The sequence below is a fragment of the Sinohyriopsis cumingii genome, chromosome 4 (assembly GCF_028554795.1).
Source record: "Sinohyriopsis cumingii isolate HCF-2022 chromosome 4, ASM2855479v2, whole genome shotgun sequence".
NCBI classification, from domain to species: Eukaryota; Metazoa; Mollusca; class Bivalvia; order Unionida; family Unionidae; genus Sinohyriopsis; species Sinohyriopsis cumingii.
This window is the reverse complement of record NC_142964.1, coordinates 76890763-76917550: the sequence shown is the minus strand read 5'-3', so window position 1 is coordinate 76917550 and position 26788 is coordinate 76890763. Positions and strand designations below refer to the sequence as shown.

Here is a 26788-nt window from a genome sequence, read left to right as displayed (position 1 = left end):
GGTATGGCTCCCAAAATTTCATATCATGTATTTTTCTGGTACATAATTTTCTTTTCTTTTTTTTTCTTCTTAAAAGTATGAAAAAAAAGCATGTGCAAGTTAATTATCATTTTGGTGAAGATATTGTGTATGAATTCTAACATATGACAATTGTGACATGTCTCCTGAAATTTCATATGCATATATTTATCTCATACACAAAAAATAAAAATAAAAATATTTTTTATTCTTAAAAGTATGAAAAAAATAATGTGGAAAAAATATATTCATTGATTGCGCTGGGCTTTGCAGTGTCATAACTTGCAGTTTTTTTCCATATTGGCGACAAAATATACCATCTGGCAATTTTTTGTGTGATACCATTGTTGGGTGTTTAAACATATATATACAGTATGGGGTTTGGAGTGGATACGTTCAAAGGCTTCATGAAAGGAAGCCACAAACTTGTATCTAAAATACACTGAATCTATCTATTGTTACATAAACAAATCCTCTGTTCATGTTGACAAACCATCTTAACAGTGCATTGTTATATCTGTTGATGCTAATACTTAGACATAGTACTTTATGCTCAGTTATACAAGATGTGTATCAGCACATCCCTTTTCATATGACTGAAGGTAATACAGAAAGCAAGAGAATCAGTGTGTCACTTCATCCTAATTGCTCCATTCCAACAGGAATAATCATGGATCAGTGATTCATCAATCTCGCAAGAGAAATCTCCAGGAAGATCAAGGTATTTCATCATCTGCTCATGCAGGCATGATGGCAGGTGTTTCATTCCAACCCAGAGATGTTGAACCTGCATATCTGGATCACATTAAATAAGCTGTCAGGAGAAAATGGTTCTCATCACTACCAGTAGTGGCTCAAACAAGATGGCCCTCCTCTTTAAAAGCATACAAGGGCAAATGGAAAATCTTCACACAGTGGTGTGCCATTACATGCAAGAACACAATTACCACTGTGGGCATCAGTGCCTGAAATAGCTAACTTCCTACTATGGCACCTTGATGAGAAACAGTTATCAATCACAATTAAAGGTTACTGTTTAATCACTGACACTCTGCATCATCACTGAAGAGAGGATATTGGATAAAACAAAGACGTATCCCATCTCCTGTCCAATTTTGATTACAAATGTTGGCTCTTTGCCCAAATTGGAATCTGTCACTGGTACTGACCTGGCTGAACAAGGCACCATCTGAACCACTTTCAGGAGCCTCATTGGTTCACCTATCATATAAAACCTGCTTTCTCAATGCATTAGTGAATGGCAGGCAGAATCAGTGAAATACATGCTCTGTCAGTGGACTTGAACTATATGCAGTTCCAACATGATGGGTCAACTCCAGCTTTCATTGCCAAGAACAGGCTTCCATTTATCAGGCGTCAGACTTCCTGTCTGCTCTGAACACTTATTATCTAGGTTGTTTAGAGGACCCAGTGTGAACTCTGAAATGGTGCTTAAGAACAACTGAGCCACTACATTGAGGGACATCACGCCTCTTCTTAAATAGTATTTACCCAATCATAATACACATATGTCCTCCCAGTCTTTCTGAAGTTAAAACCTTATAGTGAGCATGCCTTCCACTCCAGTACTTACTAAAGTATTCATGGGATTTGGCTCCAATCCCTTTATCAAAGGGTGATCACTCTATCACTCTAACTTCTGCCTAGGTGGGAGGATAACTTTCAGCTTTGTAGCTAAAACATTTTAGGGAGAGTTGGATTTGTGCAGTTGTAGTAGTTCTAACATATTATTTTGATGTAGGTACTAAGTAATTTTGAAGAAAAGTATTTTACCTGAAAAAAATATGGTTTCTTGATACACCACTCTCTCGATAACTCGCGCCCTGATAACTCGTGAACCTGCTTATAACGCAGTGTCAGGCATGGATCCCATTTTTTAAATCCGAAAATACCCCCCAAAATTATCCTTATATGTTGAACTTGAAAAAAATCACGATCAAAATTGGTAACGGAAACTTTGATGTATCGCTTGTTTTATCGTTGAAAACAGTAGATTGGACCTGAAAATTTTAATCAACACTATGAAATATCAAATTTAAAAATAACTCGTACAATTTTTGCATTTTCTTTCCAAACGACATTCTTAGTACACAGCAATTAATGATATGTAAAGAAATTTTGATCAATGAAAATGGAGGCAGTACTTTAATAAATAAATACAAATTAAATAATTTTTTTGTTATGAGTTGAAATTTGAGTTCTAGTTCCATATTTTAGTTCCTTTTAAGTGTAATCATTATAAGTGCATTGTGTCCTCTTGTAATTAAACATAAAATGCGCCAATCTACTGTAACAGCTATGTCCGCAAGCATTTCTCTGACAACCTAAGTAAGTGCCCACCGTGTTTTGATAACTGACTTGCGAAAGTATTTGTTGTATTGTTGCACTGAATTAAAAGCTGGCCTCCTTTATATTATCACGTTAATTATGTCTTTTGACTTAAAAAAAGGAGGTGGAATTAAAGAAAAGTTAAAAGGCACAAAAATCCCTTGGTAACTCGCACCTCGCTTATAGTGTGGTCTATGTTTGTGGACCCAGTTGTGCGCGAGTTATCGAGGGAGAGGTGTACTTGGGATAAATTGTGATGAAGCTTTTTACCTAGGGGTCAAATTTGCAAGTGTTTTTGGTAATGCTTTAATCTAGGGCTAGAGATGCAAACCCTGATCTTGTATTATGAAAGAGTCATCAGCGTCTTATGACATTACAAAAAATATCATCAGCAATGGCTGAATGTGTATGGGGTGGGGGTGTTCTCGAAGATAGATAATTAACTTAAAAAGTGACACCAACTATAAATTTTCATTACTCTTAGTGGTCTATAGCTCAGATATAATACCTATGTCTTGTGATGCTTCTTGAGTAAGATTGATACTATTGTTGCTTTATTTTCCACAGGTATATGAGAAATGGACCAGGATCACTCAAACACAGTAAAGACAAGTTGAAGAACAACTATGAGGAGCTTCAGAATGCTATGGATCTTGTGGGATTCACCGATGAGGTAAATGATGATGATGATGATGATGATAGCAACAATAGAAATAACAATGCAGCTAATGGTCTGATTACAAGTTTAATATATTTTGTAGATGATGATGATGATAATGATGATGATGACAATGATAATGATGATTATGAGGATGAGGATAATGATAGCAACAATAGAAATAACAATGCAGCTAATAGCCTGATTACAAGGACAGTATATTTTGTGGATGATGATGATGATGATGATGATGATGATGATGATGATGATAATAGTAACATTAGAAATAACAATGCAGCTAATGGTCTGATTACAAGGACAGTATATTTTGTGGATGATGATGATGATGATGATGATGATGACAATAATAATGTATAATATCAGTGCTGTTCAGATGATGTTGATGACAGTGACTGTAATGTTAAAGATGTTAACAGTAATGGTGGTGATCATGGTTTTGATTGTGTTGGTTAGTATTTTTAGAATTTGTACTTGAGAAAATGTCAATGAATGTTGACAGTAATAATTGTGACATCAGTTACAGAACACAGAAAGAATCTTATAAGTGTCTGGCATCCATCAACAATTGCTGCTTCCAATATCTTGAGAAAAAAATCTACTGGATCAGTATTGACAAAACTTGGCAAAAAGCATCCTGGTGTAAAAAAACCTAAAGTTCATAGAGATAGTGATAATCTAACATGGGTTATCAGGGCCACCATTGATAAAATTAGGAAAACTTAAAAATAACTTTTCTCTCAAAACCTGTTAAAGAGAATTTGATTAAATTTGACAGAAAGCATCCAGGCATGCATCTTTGCTAGTCAAAGGTCATAGATCCACCTTGTTCCACAATGACCTGTGGCATATATCTAGCCCAAATAATATCAGTTTATTGGCTGTCTGATTGGAAACTGAAAGAAGCTGATCAGAATGATTGATAATCAGGATAATCTTGGCAACAACTGCAGACAACAATACATGTGACATGTAAATTTATCCAATTTAAACCTTTTATGCACAGCTCTCTCTCATGTCAAGGCATGTGAATATCATGGAAGTGACTAGATTGATAACCTAACAGGTCAAGTTATGAAATGTCATATTGGTCTGTTGATTTGCTTGCTATCTACAGCAAGTCTTCATCCTCAAGATGGACACTGGCTCAAAACACAGTTTTTGCTTGCTACTTATGCCAGGGGTTGATGTGGAATGAAGTGAATTGGCAACCCTTAGATAGTGTATGAAGTGAATTGGCAACCCTTAGATAGTGTATGAAGTGAATTGGCAACCCTTAGATTATGAAGACCATAAAGACGAGTACGAATGATGCCAGTCCACTATAACAGTCATTGCAAAAACTAGAAAATCTTTTAACAATTTCTCAAAAACCACTCAGCGGAATTGTATCAAATTTTTAGGAGAAACATAATGTCACAAAGGGTTTTATGCTTGCCCAGATGATACCAATCTGCCAGGAAATTAAGCTGCTGTTTACAAAAGTATAAAAAAAGTCCCAGAGTGGCCCAGTGGTCTAAAGTGATCACCGTTCCAGATCACTGCCATCTCACCTTTGTCTGCGTGTGTTCGAGTCTCATGCTCGGCTAATGTGGGTATGTGTGAAAGCTTGCCAGTAGCTTCTCGTGGGTCAATGTTTCTTCTTGGGGTGTTCCAGGGTTATTCTTCCACCAGTTTTACTGGCTGCCATGTATAACTTATCTTTTGCTGAAAAATGGTGTTAAACCCTACAACAACAACAAAAGTATAAAAACCTTCAGTAACTTTTAAAAAACTAATTGACATACTTTGACCTCATTTGATAGAAAGTGTTCTGACTTGAATGCCTTCAGATTTATTAAAATGATGTTACTCCAGCTTCAAATATAAATGTGTTTCTAAAACAATTAAAAATATTTTACAAAATGTTTCAGAATAAATGCTGCACAAATTTGATTAACTTGGACACACATCATTCTGGCATAAGGATTTTATAACATAGGACAAATGATTATGATGTGTGGTCAGATATTGATGAACATACAGAATTATAAGGAAACCTTGAATTAGTTGTTTTTATAACATATATAATCAAAAACATTGGAGAAGTTTCAACAGATAGCATCCTTCTGACCCAGGCTTCTTGATCAACTGATCTTGCATTTGCCTATTAGACTTATATCAGCCAGGTGAGTGATCTCATGTCACCTTGGGTCTCTTATATATATATATATATATATATATATATATATATATATATATATATATATATATATATATGTCAATTACTGTTGAAAAATATAAATACTTCTATGTAATAGCCATAAAAAAGAGGAGATCAAAATATGTTATTGTAAGTTTCTCATACTATTTACACTGATGTAACTAATAGTAAAATAATTTTGTTTGGAATACACTGTTAAATGACAGGATGTTATTTATTTAAAAATATTTTCTTTTTTTGTCAATTTCAAATTGTAGCAAATTTTTGTGTCATAAACAAATTTAATTATAGTCATCATTCTTTCTGTTTCATAACCTTCTGTGCAATGTATACTTGCATATATTTATCACCAGAAGGAGAAAAGGTATAGATCTTAAAAGTAAAAGATAATGAATACCTTCAACATTCACTGAGACATCTTTCTTTCCTTAAAAGTGTTTCTGAAAATAGTTGAGAAAATTGGGCTTAGATCTCAAGAAGCCCATTTTCACCTGTACTTTAGTATCTCATCGTTTTGCATGCTGGACTTGTGACTGAAAGGATGCAGGTTTGAATCCTACCATTGCATCAGCAATACTTATTTACCATGGTGTGCACTTTACCCTGATTGTGTTGGCATTAAATTACCAGCTTGCGTTGCTGTATCAAAAAACTCCAGAACGGTTTTCAGAACCATTTCAACTTAACTGCAATTCACTTTGCTTTTGCTTTGCTTCAGGAGCAACAAGACATGTTCACTATCGTATCTGCTGTCCTTCACCTTGGGAATCTGTGCTTTGAAGAAGATGACAAAGATGCAGCATACATCCAGGACCAGAATGTGATGGACGTTGTGGCTGTAAGATATTGTCCTTGTCAGATTTCTTAGGCTGTAAATATTTTATGTTTTCATAATATGATGTGATTCATCGAATGAGAGAGCTGATATTAAATACTTTTTGCACAGTATTTTACACGATGTTGAATCAGTAGTCCATATATACTCACTGATAGGTTGAATCAAAGTGCTAAATACACAGGTTTAGATTTGCCATCCCATAATAGAGTAGTAGATCTGTGTGCAGTTTATAATTAGTAATCAGTAGGACAAACAACATAGACACTGATAAGCCATTGCAATGTGCGACAGCCAATCAGGGTCTTTGCTGTTTAATGTAATTGCCCGGTCAGTGACATTGGACATACATGTAGTAAACAATTTTTACTGTTATAATTAATGTGAGAAATGAAGTAATGTTAATAAGATTTTTCAAACAACATGCTTCCGTTTCAATACATGGTATGCGAAAGAAGATGAATAATTTTACTAACCGATGAAATCGTCAACATACATGTACTTGTACAAGTTGCTGAATCAGAAAACAAACTCTTATATGAGAACATCTTTAATCAATAACTTAACGACCAGTAAATTAGTCATTTATTTATTTGGATAGAAAAAATTATCAGTAGTTATGCATGCTTTATTATGTTATGCTAAATTATTCAACATAGAAGTATAGAATGATTGTGAAATGATATGTATAAATTATTTATTAAAAAATTGCAAAATTTAAACTTCTTTTCGTCTTTTAATTGCACTTAACCAGCTTACCATGATTGTAAAAAATTGATTACGAATGAGGTGCAATTATCTCACTTTTGTTATCTTTTGTGTTTGATAGGCCATTGTTATTTACCGATTATGAATAATGTATGATTATCACACTTTTGTTGCTACAGCTTTTTCATTGAAAAAATTGTTATTTTATTAGGTTTCAGTATGTCATGTGATAAAAATGTTATAATTAATCAAATTTTCTTAGGTTGCCCATGGCAGTCAACACTATGACCATTTAAATGTTAACAAAGGAATAATTGTAACAAACTGTTGAATTAAAATTGACATTGAACTATTTAAGAACTATAATCATAAGCAAATAGAGGCAGATAAGTTTATGAAACAAAGATGCATTTTATTTAAAGAGTTTGATGAATACATCCTTTTTCTAAACTTTGTTGCTTTTTCTTCCTAGAATAAACCTTTTTTTCCTCTCTCTCTCTCTCTCTCTCTCATGTTGATATCAGTTGCAGTTTGACAAGTTAAATCTTTTAATACTCCAATGAGTGTCTGGGGTCCAGATTTGTTTGTTGCATGGACAGATTTCATGTTAACTTTTTGAGCCAGCTTTAGGTCATTATTTTTTCAATGCTACTTTTAGTTTTGAAAAAGTTGATGTAAAAACCAGACATAAAAGTTACAGACAAAATGAATACCCAGATTTGATAAAAATTGTGTAAGTGTTGTCTTCTATTCATGTTTGATGTCCTGAACATATGTTGAGACTAGCTGACAACATCACAGGTTTAGATAATAAGCAATGATAGTGTTAAATGAAGACTGCTGCCAATGATGTCTTGCAAAGAGCGGAAATTCTACTATGTTTACTGCAACTCAGCTTTGTTTACCTCATGGGGTAGGTACTCTATTTAAAATTGTAAGAAACTTACTATTTTTCATTTATTAAACCAAATGACCAGTTGGATTTCTTTAATAAAATACTGTTAGAAGTACTTTCTGGCAAAATTTACTTTCTTAAATTTGACCAAGCTTGACCTTGAGAATGTACTTCATTTACTCCTAATGCAAACTACAAACAGCATAGCTCCAGATGATACACAGACTGAAATAAGATCAAAAGGACCTGGCATATGAGGAATGAATCAGATCTTTTCTTCTGTCTTACAGCTTCAAATTGTGAAACATTTAATATGTGACTTAATGCAATTTAATAGAAAAGTAAGTCTATTTTATATGACAATACATTTTCAGAGCTTGTTGAAAGTGGATCCTCAGGAACTCTCGGGGACGTTAACATCCATTGTGACTATTACCCGTGGAGAGCATGTCAAGCGACACTACTCAAAACAACAAGCAGATGGTGGGTTACTTAAGTTGGCACATTAAAATAAATTTCTTCTCTGTGTGATAGAAGTGTGCTTTCTAAAATGCATATGAAGTTAATATATGCACTTTTTCAATTAATTACGAGACATAACAAAGAAAATATATAACAGACATGTAAGTTTAAGCTTAATAATTGGTGACAAATCCATATTACATGCTGTGTACATCATCTTATCTTTTGTACAGAGTAACAACCCAACCCCACAAGCCATTTTTAGCTAAGTTAGTCATAGACCAGAAGAGATTTAGGGATAGCCTATTTGTCTGTTGTCGATCATCCAATATCTGATGTCCATCCATGGTCCTAAATGATTTAGTGTAGTTCAGATATCTTGCAAATTTTGTTACAAAAGACTTTTTATGATATTTAGTTCATCATGAATGAAATGGTGCTGGTCTGATGCCTAACATGGCTGCCATGGCTGCCATTTTGAAAGTCTTGTTATCGCTTCTTCTAAACAGAAAGTCATGTCAACATTGAGTTTTTACCAGAAGACTTTTTAGGTTGCCTAGTTGGTTTGAAGTAAAACTGGTTATGTGCTGACATCCAATATGGCCACCACAGCAAACATCTTTAAAATCCTATTGATACTTCTGAATGGATGGTCATTTCAGCATGGGTTTTCACTGAAAGACTATTCATGATATCATGTTGGTCTTCAATGAAAATGGTGCCAGTCTGACATTTAATATGGCTACCATAGCAGCCATCTTTAACATTTTGTTATTGTTACTCCTCCTAAATGGAAAGTCAGATTGACATTTTGACTTGAAAACTTTAGATTAATATGTAAACTTTTGTCTTTAAATTATCTCTTGACACAGTTTATTCTTCAAGAATACATATAAAATTATTATGTGCATGAATAGTTCACTCTGCATGTCTAAATTATATCTTAAAATGTATGTTATGACTCATGGTCTTACAATACATAACAGAAAGAAAGGGAAGCCAACAATGTAGTTAAATCAAAAAGCAATTTATTTCCCTATAATACAAAAATGAAAATTGGAAAAACACTTAATGATCTTGTGAATTAAATCCCAAATAATTCTAAGGGTCCTATCACAAGTCAAAAAATACAGAATGTTCCAAATGAATTCCAGTAGTCTTGAGTGTCCTGTACAGCACAATAATGCAGTCTAGAATGTCTTTGAATGAGTTCACAAAATTCAAAAGTAATGTATAATCCAGAAGTCAATGAACTCTTTAGTAATTCTAGTGAATTAATAAATCATGTTGAATTATATCTGACAAATTCAACAACACACCTGTAAACCATGATAATAAATGGATTCCCAGAGAATGATTTAAAACATGAATGAATTATTTCTTTACCAAATCCCAATTTATACACATTTTCACTTGATATATATTGTAACATGAGGTGAAGAAATCCATGTGGAAAATCATTTTAATAGTTAATAAGATTGGTCTTGAACTCTGGTGCTAAATATTGTGTTTATAAGTGACCATATTCTAAAGTACAACTAGGACTCACTTTGGTCACCACACCTTATGTTTTGTACCACTTGAATGCTTTTAAATCAGCTTATTACCAGTTTCATCATGCAAGGAAAATCTTATCAAGAACAATTCAGACTTTGGAAGAGGAGATGACTAGCAACCTAATACTGACATTATTCTTGCAAGTGCAAAACAACTACTATGGCCAATGAATGCTCGTTTCTGTCAATGAAATTAATTACAACAACCACTTCCCATCTACAGATTAGGAATGTAACTAAATGTAGGACTTTTGCCGCTTGGAGTCTGACCCCTTGTCAATAATTTCTTAAATTTTTTAATCCCATCAGCATGTTCCATCACTGATTATCACCATAACAATAGACATTCCATACTTGATCCCCATGTATGATTTTAAGTATTTTACAGATCTATTAATTGCTACTTTTGCACAAAGTGTTTCTGTTGCTTTGAATCTGTTTGGATCAAGTGTGGATACTCTTGGTGTGTCACACAATGAATAAGCTACAGATCTGAACTGTGGTTGTTTTACTCTGGACTTGAACAAACAATAACCACCAATCAGAATTGAATGTAATATATTCACTGCATGATATGCTGGAAGTGTTGCCATTCAGTTCGATCCCAGTAGAAACTATGTGAAGCAACATAAATTTCATGTAAATGTGGGGAATCATTAAAGTACTTTAATCATACATGGAGAACAAATATTGGAATGTCTTCTTTATGTTGATATGTTATTGTTGACTGAGCATGCTGACGGGATAAAATAATCGGCATGGAATTGGATAGGCAGGTAGTGACAAGTTAGGTTGCCAAGACACTATTTTTGATTGGAGGGAAGATGAGCAGATTTCAAACCATGTGAATTAGTCACCTTGAGTTTGTTAATTTGTAGAAGGTGACTGGTTGTTGTTAGTAGTTTTTCAACGATGAATTCTCAATTTAAAAAGTATAAAGGCAAATGACTAATAGTTATTCACAACTGCTGATGACTGAAGTATCTTGTATAGATAAAAGTATCATTATTGGTTCTTCAATTGTTTATCATTATGGATATCGATATGGAAAAAGTATCAGTACATCAGTATATTGATTAACCGTTTCATCCCCATTCAAGTGTTGCATAATATTAAATAACCAAACAAGTTTGATATCTGGCTGACTTAGGGATAGGGAACATTTTACAGCGGTAAGATGCATCATGAATACACATTACATAATCAATATTTAACAGAAGAAAAAAATTGATAGTGTGCATTGGTTTATTTAGTATTTATTTACAAAACGCATCATGCAAAATAGATTCAATCAAACAAGAGATATAAAGGATTGAGCAACAAACATACATTTATTTTGAGCACTCATTAACAATAATATATACTTTTATAATGTGCTTGACATGATTAATGAATGTATAATATTGCAAACATTGAAACATACCAGTGACATATTAAAAGAAAATTGTACATACAATATTGTAATAATGTCAGTTATTCAGTAACAGATAAGCAGAAACATGTTACTGTATACTTGCAAGTCAACAAATTAAAAAAGGAAGGAAAAATATGAAGATGTTGCTATTGATGGAGTTGAGGGGGGATATAGATAAAGAAATTTTAACTTCAACTTGGGTGGTATATATTTATAATAGCAAAATATGTACCAGCTATATAACTGCTTAAATTTTGAGGACTCGAGTAATGATCATGCAAATCTCATTGTTGTAGATCTTGATAGTGTGCTTTATGTGGTCAGTAGGACACATTTGGGTGGTTTTGTTCTTTATCTTGGTGGTTTGCTTTGTGAGGTCAATAGGAGATATAAAGGGGGGTTCTGTTCTTTATGGGTTGGAATTAATCGGTATTTTCCATCATATGAGTATGTCATAATTTGATTTTCAGTTTATTATCTTGATGTAATTGTTTAACAAGTTACAGCAATGTATATAACATACACAAGACAGTGCAAAATTTGGCACAGCATTATCTTCAAGATGAAGAAAATGCAATATATGTTCTTGATTTGAAGTTGGGTCCAACTGCATAGACCCAGATCAACTGTCACATTATGAGAAGCAGGATTCCTGCATCGATCTGACAGTCTGGAAAAGGTTTAAAATTTGATATTTGTTTTTCCAGGTCTGGAAAAATTTGAAAACTGACTAAAAAGTCTTGAAAAAGAAAAGACTTTTATTTTCACCATTGTGGAAACCTGTAGCTTGATTGCTCTTTGCAGGTGGGAAAAGTTTTAGTATATGAATATAGTTGTGTAGCGTAAATTTTAACTTTTCATCTCTTCAAATTTTACTTGGAATTTTTCAGTATTTTAACCTCCTTAGATCAACAAATGTTTTAAAATTTTGAAGATTGAAAATTTTGTATTTTTGGTCTGGCACAGGTCTGGAATGGTTTTGAATTTTTTTAATTTGTGGCACGAACCGTAGAGAAAGCAGATTAGGGTCTGTGTTGTTAGCAGTCAGACTGAACTTAAAAGTAAATATATATGTTATGTAGGAATCACCATCCCTTGAATGGACCAGAACACTGAACAGCAGATGAGATGATGTTCTATCAACAGGTCGTTTTTATGTTTGATATTTCTCACAAGTTATGTAATTTGGGAGGAATCATTGACCTCTATCATTGTCATTTGTACATGATGATTTTTGCGTGTGCTACTTTTAATGCCCAGATGCTTTAGCTAAGATTCTGCAGGACCATTATTTTGGAGGGGTTAGTAACAAGATTATTGGTTGAGAGTGCATGTAATTTTCATGTCAATCATTCACCTCGAGCTTGTTCTGATATACTTTGTATTTCATGTATGGTGTGTCTCGTACAGATGCCAGAGATGCCATGGCGAAGATCTTGTATGGCAGACTGTTTGGCTGGATTGTCAATAAGGTCAACCAGCTGCTTGCCTCTAGAGACAATATTCCTCTCAGTGAAGTCATGGAAGTAGGTAAGAATAAACATTAAAATCAGTACCAAGAACTTTGGAGGAATTGATATTGTGACCAAGGCATGCACTTTAAGCCAAGAGATTTTTCACGAATTTCATGTAAGCAAGCTTAAAAAGTTAGGGCTCTTTGCAAGTTCAGGTTAAACTAAGCTCAGTTATTATCATTTCTGGGGCCTGTTATAAACATTTTAAAAATAAAAAATATTTTCATCATAAAACAAACTGTAAAATAAGTAGTCTTTTTATAATTACAGTGATTTATAATATTGGCAGTATAGTCATTTTTTTTAAAGTAACCTGAGCAATTCCTCAGACATGAAATTTTAGTTTTCTTGCATATTTAAAGATAAAACATATCTAAAGTTTGACTTTTGCTGTATATCTCAAGATTTAAATTTCAGGATGTCTCAAGTTTGTTTTTGCTGTGAATCTTAAGATTTAGTTTCCAGGATATCTCAGGTTTTGAAGCATCATACCTTCATGTAGATTTTTGGAATTATTTAAACACTGTGTACATAAAAGAGTGATTACTTAGAGTTTTTTATATATCTAAGATTAAGGGTTAAATTTTGACTTGCTAGATGTATTAATTAACAGTAGTTTATATTCAGAATTATAAAATGCAGTAATTATTGTTCATTTTATTGAGACCTTAGTTAGTATTATATATACCTATTTATACGCTGATCCCAACTGTGAACAACATAGACCAGGATCTGCTATTGCATAATGTGCTGGCAAATCTGAGGCTGAGAGTCTATGTCTATGAGGCTGTGTCTATGGCTATGTCTATGAGGCTATGTCTGTGTCTGTGTCTATGAGGCTGAGAATCTATGTTTATGTCTATGAGGCTGAGAGTCTGTGTCTATGAGGCCGTGTCTATGTCTATGTCTATGAGGCTGTGTCTGTGTCTATGTCTATGAGGCTGAGAGTCAATGTCTACGTCTATGACGCTGAGAGTCAATGTCTATGTCTATGAGGCTGAGAGTCTATGTCTATGAGTCTATGTCTATGTCTATGAAGCTGTGTCTGTGTCTATGAGGTTGTGTCTATGTCTATGAGGCTGTGTCTATGTCTGTGTCTATGAGGCTGAGAGTCTGTGTTGTTTGCTTTACTGATTACTTCTAACAGACTGCAAAGGCCCAGATCTGCCAGCACATTATTCAATATGGGTCTGGGTCTGTGCAGTTTTTAGTTGGACTCAACTTATATACAAATATTTATGGTACATGTAGAAAACTGACTGACAAATATATACATGCAGATTTTCATATCTTTCATATTTTTCATTTCTTCCAGATGCAATTTACATTGACCATACATGTATCATGGTGAAATGTATTTTCTGAGATAAAATGTTGGTATTTGTGATACTGAAATCCAGTTTCATGGTTTCATTATTCTGATTACATAAATCGACTTGGAAAGGGGCTTCATAACAAAGAGCCATCTAGCAGGCATTTGGTTCAGGCTTTTTTTTGCCAGTTAGATTATCTGCAATGTCACAGTTTGCTTAAGAGGCTAAGTTTGTTGTCCAGCATGTCTGTGATGTGTTGTCCATTGTCACTTGTGCTTCATCAACCATAATTTATTAATTTAACTTCTCCAAAACCACTCAACAGATTTTGACTAAAATTCACCGTAGCATTAAGGCATCTAGGTTTCTTTCTCTTATAGTTCTGAAAATAAAATGCTGGTCGATTCACAGACATTGCTGCCATTACTAAAATAGATAGAATCTCGAAGCAGCTTTTTCTAAAAAACTGCTGAACAAAATTTTATCACATTCACTAGAAATCATTCTGCAATGAAAATCTTTTAAAATTAAAGAAAAATTATGCCTATATACATTCAGATATGGCTACTGTTACCAATAATAGAAAAACATTGAAACAAGTTCTCAAAAGTTGCGCAACAGAATTTAACCGAACTGAATAGAAGGCATCCAAATAAGGCATTTCAATTTTTTTTAAATGCATTGATTCATAATCATTTGTAACTGCCATTACAGACTATACAAATAATTATAAACAAATTAAATGACTTCGCTTAAGAAACTGCTTATCAAAATTCAGTCAAAATTAACGCAAAGCATCCTGATGAAAAAGCCTCTTGATCTTTTACAAATGACCCCCATCTGCCAGTATATATGGTCACTGTTCATAAATATCAGATCTTAACGCGTCTTCACAGAAGCTGCTCAATAAAATTTTACCCGATTTAAAAGAAATGATCTTGTCATGAGGGCCTTGTAGGTTCTTACAAATGATGCCATTATGCAATAAGATACTAAATACTCCTCTCCCTTGGTAATTCAAACATAGACCACACCTTAAGTGAGGGCATGACTTACCGAGTAACTTCTGAAAAATGAAGAAGGGCCATCCTGGCTTTACTTTGAGAAGACCATGGGGGAGGAGGGTGGATAGCGGTGCTGTTTAATGGCTGAATACTAGTTTTATAGTTGAGTTGGGATTAGTTGTCAGTAAACAGCCTTTTCTGATGAAATTGTTTGCTTCCCATTACAAATTACCTGTATTTTCAAGATAACCAGTCTGTGACAGATTGTAGAAAAAGATAACTCCATGCCTTCAACGCAACATGTACATGTGTGCCTTGTTGTGTACCTGCAAAACATTGTGCATTATGTCACTGCTTTTTGCACAGCAAGACTAGATTTCCTTTTGTTAAAAAAGTAGAGACATTTATTTCTTGCAAAAACTCACATATCTTTGCTGTAGTCCAGCTTGTCTACTGCAGGCTTAGGAAATTTTTCAGCAACAATGGGCACCTTTTCAATAGTATCTTTTGGTATGATGGCATTAACTGCCGCAGCAGTATTTGATTTGTGCAGTTCAGTATGATCTTTTACATTGGCTATCTTGGTAACTAGAGTAACAGACAGGTAATGGGTTTCACCTTTGTCTTTTCTACCTTTTGTTTGGTGTTTTGCATTTAGGTGGTGGTGGGATAAAAGTCTCTTCCTTTGGCAGGGGTTTGAAGAAACTTAATAATGAAAACATGCCCAAGCACGAACAGACCAGTATCTTTGAAGATATTAACTATATATAAATTGAACTCACGGAGTCAATGACTTTTGCATTTATGATTAAAGCTAACTGGGTTTTTATAGTTTTTACTGCATTACTGTATTGAGACAATGGTCTGTGGTCTTCACATCTTCCTGTACTGGGATATTGTTTCTACTGGATAAATAAACTCAAATGGCTTCTGAACTCATTTTCAAATGCTCATGTTTCTTTGTTATACTGACTGACATAATCAAGAGCACTCATTAACGATGTTGTCCAGCTGTTAATGAATAGCGGTACAGTGGGACCCCACTATAACATGGTAGTTGGGAGCCATAGAATCTGACCGTGTTATGAACCGAACCGTGTTATATGCAACCAAGTCAGTTAGCTGAAGAAAATGTACCCTCACCCCCCCCAAAAAAAAATTTGTGGGGGGAAGTAATAAATGCGGGCGGTAAAATACGTGCTTCGTCGGCACAGTTGCTATCTTGAATTAATGCATATTAAATGAGAAATACACCTGTAGTGAAAAGAGAGAAGACGTCATATAATAGTTTACTTTATTTAGAGAACCATGAATTGGTACATACACGTGAATACTGTTCATATGTAAAATGTCTAATGTATAGCATGATCAGAGTATCAACGCAGTGTACTCACCTGCGAACCTCATCATATACATTGAGTCCACAATACAAGTGATTCCATCGAAAATATGCATACACAGCTTTAAAATATTCACTAATTTTGCAACAGGTCATATTGGTCTGAATTCAGTGGAAAAACAGCACAATCACGTAACAAATGATGAAGCACATTTACTTTGAAGTACGTTTGAAGTTGGTAAAAGTTAGTTTGCGTTTTAAGCTGCCGTTGGCATAAACTTTTTCCCTACAAAAAGTAAACTTTCACAGCACAGTTAAAGTGTTCCAGTCACATTGGAAAATGCAAAAGTCCATCAGATTCCATCACTTTTATTTCAGTTTGGTACTGACTTCCTTTGAAGAAAACTTCTTTGCTGTTATTGAAAGATTGTAGTCGGCTTTCTTTGATGAAGGGTGCATGTGCTTTTGAAGTCGCCACTAAAGAACAGCTTTGGAGAACCAAACCAATGCTCATTTCTTACTGTGGCGGCAACATCAAATAATTGTATTGCATGAATGAGAGTGGGATTTTTTTCCATTTGCTGAGTACGTTTTCATAACAGTCGGTGCTTCAAAGGTAATGTGTTTCCTTTGAAATTTCAGCAAACTGTTTTATCTGGATACATTTTTAAAAGGAATTGGCCGTCGTTTAGACTACATGTATTCTAGTTACTGTCCCTCCATGCCTGCTGAATAAACCAATTTTTTTTTTTTTTTTTTTTTTTTTTTTTTTTTTTTTTTTACATTTATGGTAGCAGCGTGATGCTGCCTTCTACGCATGCGTCTGAAAATTAACAAAGGGTCAACGGATGATAGAGACGCAGGTGTTCTGATGACATAGATTATTACAGAAAACGTGAGTGTTCTGAAGGATTTAATTCAGAGTGAAAAGAAGAGGAATTTTACTTACCATCCACACACAAATGCCAGTCTTTGTAAATATATTAATTACTAGCGAGCGGCCAAAAATCCGATGAAAGACAGATTACAAGAGAATGCCTTGTCCAGTTGATCTCCATTACCAGAAGGGCCCCGAGTGGCCGAGTGGTCTAAAGCACTCTTCGTTACGGATCACTGCCATCTCACCTCTGTCTGCGGCGGTTCGAGTCTAAGATTCAGCCAATGTGGGCATGTGAGAAAGCTTGCCAGTAGCTTCTCGTGGGTCGGTGGTTCTTTCCGGGGTTTTCCGGGTTCTTCCTCCACCATTAATACTGGCCGCCATGTATAGCCTATCGTGTGCTGAAAAATGGCGTTAAACCCCACAACAACAACAACAACAACAACCATTACCAGAAATGTCAACAACAAAAAAGCGGATATTTCACAACATATAGAACTCATGCTAGATGTCAGGATAAGCGGATTATGATATAACAGTGCACTGTTTTGATGGTTTGTCAGTATAGACAAAGAATTTGTTTATGTAACAATAGACAAATTTCAGTGCATTTTATATCCAGTTTGCGGCTTCCTTTCATGGGGCCTCTGAATTTCTGCACTCCAAACCAATGGTTGTATATAAAAGTTTAAACAGCCAACAATGTCGCCAACAAATAAAAAAGCCATATGGTATGTTTTGCAGCCAATAAGGAAAAATAATCCAAGTTTGCGACATTGGCGAAGACCTACGCGATCCCAGAATAAACTTTTTATGCGGTTTTTTCTTCTTCTTACTTTTAAGAAGAAAGAAAAGGTACTTTTTCGTGTACGAGAAAAATACCTTTTCGTGTACGAGAAAAATACATATAAAATTTCAGGAGCCAAGCCACGATCGTCGTGCATATTTTATTCATACGCGATCTCTGTCCCAAAATGATAAGCAACTTTTTACATTTTTTTCGTACTTTTTAAGAAATTTTTTTGTGCACAAGAAAAATACATGTATATGAAATTTCGGGAGCCATGCTACGACCGTGTTATATCCGAATTCGCGTTATAACGGAGCGCGTTATAGCGGGGTCACACTGTATATATTGTAATGACAACAACAGAACAAATACATCAATCATTTTATTTTCTTGCCGATACAAAAGACAAAGAAGGACAATAAAATGAATGTAAATAGATTCTCAGTTAACAAAACAGTTGCTTTTTCCGAGTAAGCTGAGCAAAAGGCTTTCTGCACACTTATAATTGGTGAATATTTCTTATTTTGTTTTTTATTTTCATTATTAGATGCCTCAGATACACATTTATGCAAAGATGACAGATAATTCGGGATTGTGTTTCATTGAGGAAACATATCTATATTTCTCATATGCTATTATGCCAGATATACTCGGCAAAGAATAAATTGGTCGTTTTGTGTATCTAATTCATACATCAGGATTTTTTCTGACGCCGTTTGAAATGTGATGCACATGAAAACATAATAGTGTGTAGTGAAATACAATAATAAAAGAAAGAAATTATCAATGACCTGCATGCATGATTATAAATGACAATTGTTATATTGCGTAAATCTCCTGTTTCACTATTTGATGCTTCAGGTAAAAACATGTCCAAATTTAGTCACTACTCATAACTTGCTTAGCAAAACAATACCCTAGTCATTTGATGTACCTAAATCAAACTTAGGTATATTTTTGAATCCGTTTGAAATGGGAACCTGTCTTCAATTTTAACAAAATGAAATAAAAATAATAGACATAAAAAAATGCAACTAAAACAATAATTTTATCTCTTAGCTGTAAAATTTAAAGGGCCATACTTTTTATCACTTTGGCAAAAGTAAATTTTCACAGTAGATCGTTTTATGTATGGAAAATAATAGGATGACCAAAAAAATATTGAATTTTGTGTATGAAAAAATATGATAGAATTAATTATTATTTTTATGGCTTGATGGTGTACGAAAAATTAAAGGGTATGAAAAATAACATGAAATATGGTAATTGGTCATTATTTTTGTTAAAGTTATTTATCAGTAGGCATTAGTGATATTTTCATTGATCAAAATTTCATTGAATATTGCTATTTAGTGTACTTAGAATGTGGTCTGGAAAAAAATGTAACAGAATATATCAAAAGTTGAGAATTTCATGATATTGCCTCCAAATTCCAGATACCATCCACTGTTTTTGATGCTAAAACAATTGATATATATAAAGGGTTCAGTTACAAATTTGATTATGATTTTCCTCATGTTCAACTTATGGGGCCATTTTAAAGTATTTTCATGTTTTAAAAATAGGATCTATGCTTGACCCTGCTCTATATATAAGCTGGTTAGCAGGTTATCAAGGCATGAGTTATTGAGGGAGTGTTGTATAGAAACAACTTCAAATGACGTCTCAAAATCGACACTTGAGACTTGTACCAAATTTGACAGCAGCCTAGGTTAAAGGCCTTAAAAGTTTGTAAAAATGATTCCTTTCCAACTTCAGATACGCCCACCATCCCAAAAAATAGAGAAATCTTAAATGGAATTCTTATAAAAACAAAATCACTCAACAGAATTTAACCAGAATGATAGCATCCTGGTATGAAGGATTTTCATGTTTATATAAAAGATGCCAACCAGCCATCAAATATGGCAGCCTTGATGCTGATGTTATGTACAATATAGATAAACATGCCTTAACATGGAGAAACCTTCAAACAATTGTTTGAACAAAACGGAACAGAATTTAAAGACATTTTGACAGATGGGGTCCTACTTATTCCGATTTCTTTGCCAACTGCTCCTACATTTGACTATTATGCAAAATTCTGCCAGGTAAGCAATCTCATTTCCGGTTGGGCCTCTTGTTTATAAAAGACGACATTTTAAACAGTCAGGTTATACTTGTGAAATGCAAATATTCTTTGAAGATGTTGCTATAATTGAAAGCCATATTATAATTGGGTATCAGTTACCTTGTTTTGAGTTGTCAGAAACATTTATACAGCATGCCAGATGCTTATTGTTTGCCTTAATAGTATCTGTGTTGTTCTTATATTGGTACAGGTAGCTCATTTCATATTGCATAAATTTTATATTATGCCACTGAACATTGAAATTTTTCATCTCACCCAACCAGTTATTTTTGGCATATGGTGTTACCCTTGTCTGTCCATTTGTATGTCCATACATGTGTCCCTCAGTCACAACTTGGCTAGGTTTTATGTTTGTGTCAGTTTTCAGGGACTCGTGGAGCATTCATGTTGCATCAACACATTTGTAATTAAGATAAGATTTTTTATTGAATGTCCAATAAGGCTGTTCCATTACAACATACTTGAAACCTAGGGAAGGCACTTTCAACATTGAGTAGTCACCCATAGATGCAGTTTAGAATTTTGTATCATTTTCATATGAACTCTGTTGGTAGTCATAGTAACCAGGCATACGCTTTTTAAAAAGTGCCTTCCATGTATACCTTGTATGTTTAAATGGAATTGCTCTTGTACAACAAGGCTGTTTTAAAATATATTTCTTTAATACAGGATGCTATATGCAGTGTATCCCCCAGGGGTGTAAAATTGAGGGTAAAAAAAAACTTGGTGTCAGAACCTGGGATCAAATAAAAAATGGGGGTCATAAATGTACTGACACATTTTTATCTCACCCGTACTTTTTCAGCTTGAAATAGGATATTGCAACTTGCACAACATACTCTCTCTCTCTCTAAAAATACAAATAAACCAACATTAACAATTAACAAACAAATGCATTGTCCATTCAAAGAATAATCTTATTAGTTCATTTTTCTTTTAGGTTAAAGTCATACTTTTAACAGTCTCCTTATAATCTTTTTTTTTGTAGCAATATTATAGACCAACACATTACATACAAGCCAGTGCAAAAAGCAAATTAAATCTTTTTAACTAAATGGCAGTTAATTTACTGCCTGTCATAAAATGTGTACTATCATCAGTTTCATTGTACTTTGTCCTAGAACACATTTATCCAAAAATCAAAATGGCTAATGATTAATCTTCTTTCTAATAAGTTACACTTGAACTTTAAGATCTTTCTTTTATTGCAGCAAGCTAAAAATGAACAAAATCTGCAATGACCCCCCTGACTTTGTAATCCAAATAACGCATTTGTAGCAGCAAGTTTACTGATTTCTCTGTTGTGACAGAATGTCATGTGTGATAATGTGTTCTCCAGATATCAAGCCATGAAAGGAATATACACTTTTGCAGTCTTTGCAATCATGCGATCAGAAGTCACACTGGTAATCCTAATGGATGTGCCATATTCCAGTCAAGGGAATTATTTTCTCCATTTTTCATTAAGTTAGATCCACAGTTACTCATTTGTGTTCTGCTTCTTTCACTTTCTTTGCAAATGATTCTTAGTCCAAGCCGTTTTAATCTGGTGATCACTTTCTAGTGCAACAGGCATTGACGTTAAACATATTAACAACATCTTGATGAGCTGTATGGAAATCGCATGAAGGCTCGCAAGATTAGGAGAAGCTACTCCATCATAACATTGCCTATGCTAGTCTGGTTCCCTGTTTCTTATGCTCCCTGTGTTGCACTCCGCTATACGAATAGTGGAGTGCAATGCAGGGAGCATATGAAGCAAGGAACCAGATTATGCCTATGTTCGAAGTATACATGATGCCATCCCTCATCCAAAGCATTGCATATAAAACAAATCCAGATTGCATTATATGAATCCTTTGTGTAAAAAGAACACACAGCAACAAAACATGTGCGTCAGATTTCTCCAGCATGCGTCCCTGACGCACAAATGCATGTAAAGGGAAACACTGCATATGGCACAATCTGACCACTTATGGTAATGTTTGTCTGGCCATCTTCTGAATTATCTCCTTGTCTGTTGTTCCATCTGTCTATTTCCAGTCATGATCTTGAATTCTACTTATTTCACACTTGATTGGTTTTCGGATCGTGATACAATACATATGCACTAGCATGTCCAGTCCAACTGTAAACAACATAGACCCTGATCTGTTTCATAATATGACATGCATGTTAGGGTCAATATTGTTTGTTCTACTGATTACTCATAAGAAACTAAACAGAACTAGTCTGTAGTCAATGACAGGTCAGTAATATTGTGGTAGATGACATGTCACAGTTGAGCCAAGTTTTCATCATCGAGAGCTAACTATGGCAGACATGTGATTTTAATTTCGTACTTACCTTTCTCATGTCATATAATATTACATGTAGTTGTGACCTTCACTGAGATATAAATTGGTCCTGCTGCAAATGGCATCTTATGTCCAATTGTAGTAACTTACAGAGAGAGCCTGCTGCTGCTTATATGTTAAACAGAAATATATCAAGCTATTGCATACCATTTTATCAACCAAACTAGGTAGATGTATTTGCACTGAAACTGAATGAATATTTGTAAATCCTAAAGCTTTGACATCATATTTTAGTAATCGTCAACCAAGGCATATCTATGACAAATTTTGTTGGAATTTCTGATGCATAAATATCGATTTTGATGATAATGATGTTATATTAACAACTGAATCTACATTTGTTGCACTAGTTTATACTGAATAATAACAAACAGATACACTTGGACTTACAATTGGCTTGTAATTAAATTACGTTAGGACTTACAAACAATTTATAATTGGATTACACTTGGGCTTACAAACGGCTCATAATTGGATTACATTAGGGCTTACAAACAGCTTATAATTGGATTACACTTGGACTTAATATTGGCTTATAATTGAATTACACTTGGACTTACCAATGGCTTATAATTGGATTACTCTTGGGCTTACAAATAGCTTATAATTGGATTACACTTGGGGTTACAAACAGCTTATAATTGGATTACACTTGGCTTACAGACATCTTATAATTGGATTACTCTTAAGCTTACAAACAGCTTATAATTGGATTACACTTGGGCTTGTAAACAGCTTATAATTGGATTACATTAGAGCGTACAAATGACTTACAATTGGATTACATTAGAGCATACAGATGGCTTATAATTGGATTACATTAGAGCATATAAATGGCTTATAACTGGATTACACTTGGTCTTACAATTGTTCTATAATTGGATTACATTAGAGCAGTGCTGTCCAACCATTTCGACACCAAGGGCCACTGAAAAATGTTTTTCTCGAAGCCGAGGGCCGCAGCAGAAAACTGAAAAGAAACGACTATATAGCTGCTCGAGCTCTGGTGGGCCATTTGAAATCAGCCTGCAGGCCGCATGTGGCCCATGGGCCACGGGTTGGACAGCACTGCATTAGAGCATACAGATGGCTTATAATTGGATTACTCTTGGACTTGAAATTGTCCTATAATTGGATTACATTAGAGCATACAAATGGCCTGTAATTGGATTACATTAGAGCATACAGTTGGCTTATAATTGGATTACAGTAGAGCATACAGATGGCTTATAATTGGATTACACTTGGACTTGAAATTGTCCTATAATTGGATTACATTAGAGCATACATATGGCCTGTAATTGGATTACATTAGAGCATACAATTGTCCTGTAATTGGATTACATTAGAGCATATAGTTGGCTTATAATTGGATTACAGTAGAGCGTACAGTTGCCTTATAATTGGATTACAGTAGAGCATACAGATGGCTTATAATTGGATTACACTTGGACTTGAAATTGTCCTATAATTGGATTACATTAGAGCATACAAATGGCCTGTAATTGGATTACATTAGAGCATACAATTGTCCTATAATTGGATTACAGTAGAGCATACAAATGGCTTATAATTGGATTACAGTAGAGCATACAAATGGCTTATAATTGGATTACAGTAGAGCAAACAAATGGCTTGTAATTGGATTACATTAGAGCTTACAATTGATTTGTAATTGGATTACATTAGAGCTTACAATTGATTTGTAATTGGATTACATTAGAGCATACAAATGGCTTGTAATTGGATTACATTACAGCACACAAATGGCTTTTAATTGGATTACATTACAGCATACAAATGGCTTATAATTGAATTACATTACAGCTTACAAATGGCTAATAATTGTATTACACTTGGACTTATAATTGTCCTATAATTGGATTACACTAGAGCATACAAATGGCTTACAATTGGATTACAGTAGAGCATACAAATAACTTACAATTGGATTACAGTAGAGCATACAAATGGCTTATAATTGGATTACATTGGCTTACAGTCGCAATGTGAATGGTGAACTCAGATGGAACAAAATGTGGTTGTTTTCCAGCACCAGGTTTTAGTAAAAGGCATTTAACATGATCAATAGTAGTGAGAGATGTTGAAATGAGAAAAAACATTTTTTTTCAAGTAGCATTCACAGGTTCTGTTCACTTGTTGAAATTAGTATAACTAAGCTTTTATAAAATGATGATTCCTAGGTACAAACTTTCACAACTGTCTGTCCAGGTAGATTTTAGTAATTTAATTATACACATATTTTCTTGAAGTAATTTTAGCAAGCATAAAAGTGTAACCAAATTTTATGATTTAGAGACTGCTCTGGTGGCCTTTTGGTTTGAGCATCCGCCTTGGAAGTGGGAGGTCATGTGTTTGAACCCTGACTGAGTCATACCAAAGATTTACAAAAATGGTACTAACAACTGCCTCGTTAGTCACCCAGCATCAAGAGGCTAGTGTTAGGACTGGTTAACCTGGAGTCGGGATAATGTGACTGGGTGGGACATCATGCTACATGTTTGCGGCATGATGCCCCAGTGCTAGACATCACTATAAACTGCCACACTGCAGACATCATAGCGATATGACTGAAAAATTGTTACAGCTATGTTAAAAATCCTAATTACACACACACACACACACACACACTGATTTGGAGTACATGATTTATAGTACAACAGTGTTATTTTGAACAGGGTTGCAATTTACCGTTAGTACAACATCAGCTTGCATACACATTGAATCAGTTTCTATCAATTATTTTTTTACATTTTGGAGAAATAAGGTGACATAGCAATGCTTTTATGCAAACCCCAAACTCCAGAACTGCCTGTAGAAATGTAGTGAAACTTTATGTGAAGAATGTAACATTATAATAAATTAATTATTTATTAACAAAGGAACAGTCATATATGCATTCAATATTAAAGAAACATCCTGATATATGTAATCAATAGAACATACCAAAGGCTTTTGTGGCATCTTAGAGATCTGGGCAGTTGGAATAGGAATCACTGCTGCTAGAAGATGCAGAGGGAAGGGCATTATGGGCCAAGGTGGTAGTAGCATCCTTTTATTATTAGGCTTAGGGCCTAGGTGGTGGTAGCATCCCTTTATTGCATGTATGCATAACATTATCAAATTATCAATATTATCTTTCTTGTCAGAAATGAATTTCAGTTTTATTTTGCACAGCTGATTGATTTCATACTGATGTAATAACAGCATGGTACTTCTAATTTAAACAAGCTGTCTGCTTAAAGCAAAGAATTTTCAAGAAACATCTAGAATTTTTTATTTATGCGTTTTTAATTAAATAAATTCCTATACAGGTATATTGGACATATTTGGATTTGAGCATTTTGAGCACAACAGCTTTGAACAAGCCTGCATCAACTTGGCTAATGAGCAGTTGCAGTTCTTTTTCAATCTGGTAAGATGTAATGGTGTTTTATTTATCTACTTGTATGCCTCTATATCGCTCTCTTTCTCTCTCTCTCTCTCTCTCTCTCTCTCATCGAGAAAAAGAACTGTAAGACACCTACTGTCACAAAATCCAATGGCATTAGTGGTACACAATTGTACACCCAACGGATAGCACAGAACAATATTTGTGGTCTACCGAGGGATAGAAAACACAATTAATTAGTGGCCCCTAATTGAGCTTTTTATCAAGCCCATTTTAACTGGAAGTGATATATAGTAGTCAGTTTTCTGTCACAGGCAGTGATGTCAGTAGTTTCTTCAGGTTTTGGTTAATGTTCCTCATTTGCTTATTTTCCTAAACCACTTGATAGATTCCCATATACATGACTTGAATCTTCATGAAATATGTTTGCTTGTTCTTTGATCTTAGGGTCAAGTTCACAGTCATGGAAACTTTTTATTAAGATTTTGGTGAAAGATTTTTTTAAATTTTTCAATATTTTCTAAACCTTTCAATAGATTCTTATAATAAATAATATGAATTATATTCTGAAGCTAAGACAATTAATTGTGCAACTTGATTTCTTGTCTCTTTGATGTTAGAGTCAAGGTCATTGTCATAGAAACATGCATAAGTTTATACATTGCTTATATTTCGTAAACCCCATGATGGATTACTGTACTTGGGTGGAATCATTACAAAGAAATAGTGATGGCAGTGGCTTCAATTTGTTGTTTTCAGATTTTTGCTGTCATTTTCCATTTGCATGTATTTCCTAAATCCCATGATGGATTCACAGCATATATTTGGAATTAGAAATTATTAAAGAAAGACAGTTCATTCTGTGACATGTTTGCTCACCAGTTTTACCCTAGGTTTAAGGTCAAAGTCATACAAATTAAGCATTAAAGATTTGG

General features: G+C 34.2%; 1 protein-coding gene across 2 annotated transcripts in view; it reads left to right on the top strand.

The window, feature by feature from the left end:
• LOC149801489 (myosin-IIIa-like) overlaps positions 1-26788 on the top strand; it is a 122015-nt gene that overhangs the window by 30228 nt on the left and 64999 nt on the right. For both annotated transcript variants that reach the window (XM_089955655.1, XM_089955654.1), the window contains exons 7-11: positions 2935-3040; positions 5965-6084; positions 8059-8167; positions 12527-12646; positions 25777-25877. In XM_089955655.1, the coding sequence (XP_089811781.1) occupies positions 2935-3040; positions 5965-6084; positions 8059-8167; positions 12527-12646; positions 25777-25877 (556 nt within the window). The remainder of the gene's footprint in view (positions 1-2934; positions 3041-5964; positions 6085-8058; positions 8168-12526; positions 12647-25776; positions 25878-26788) is intronic.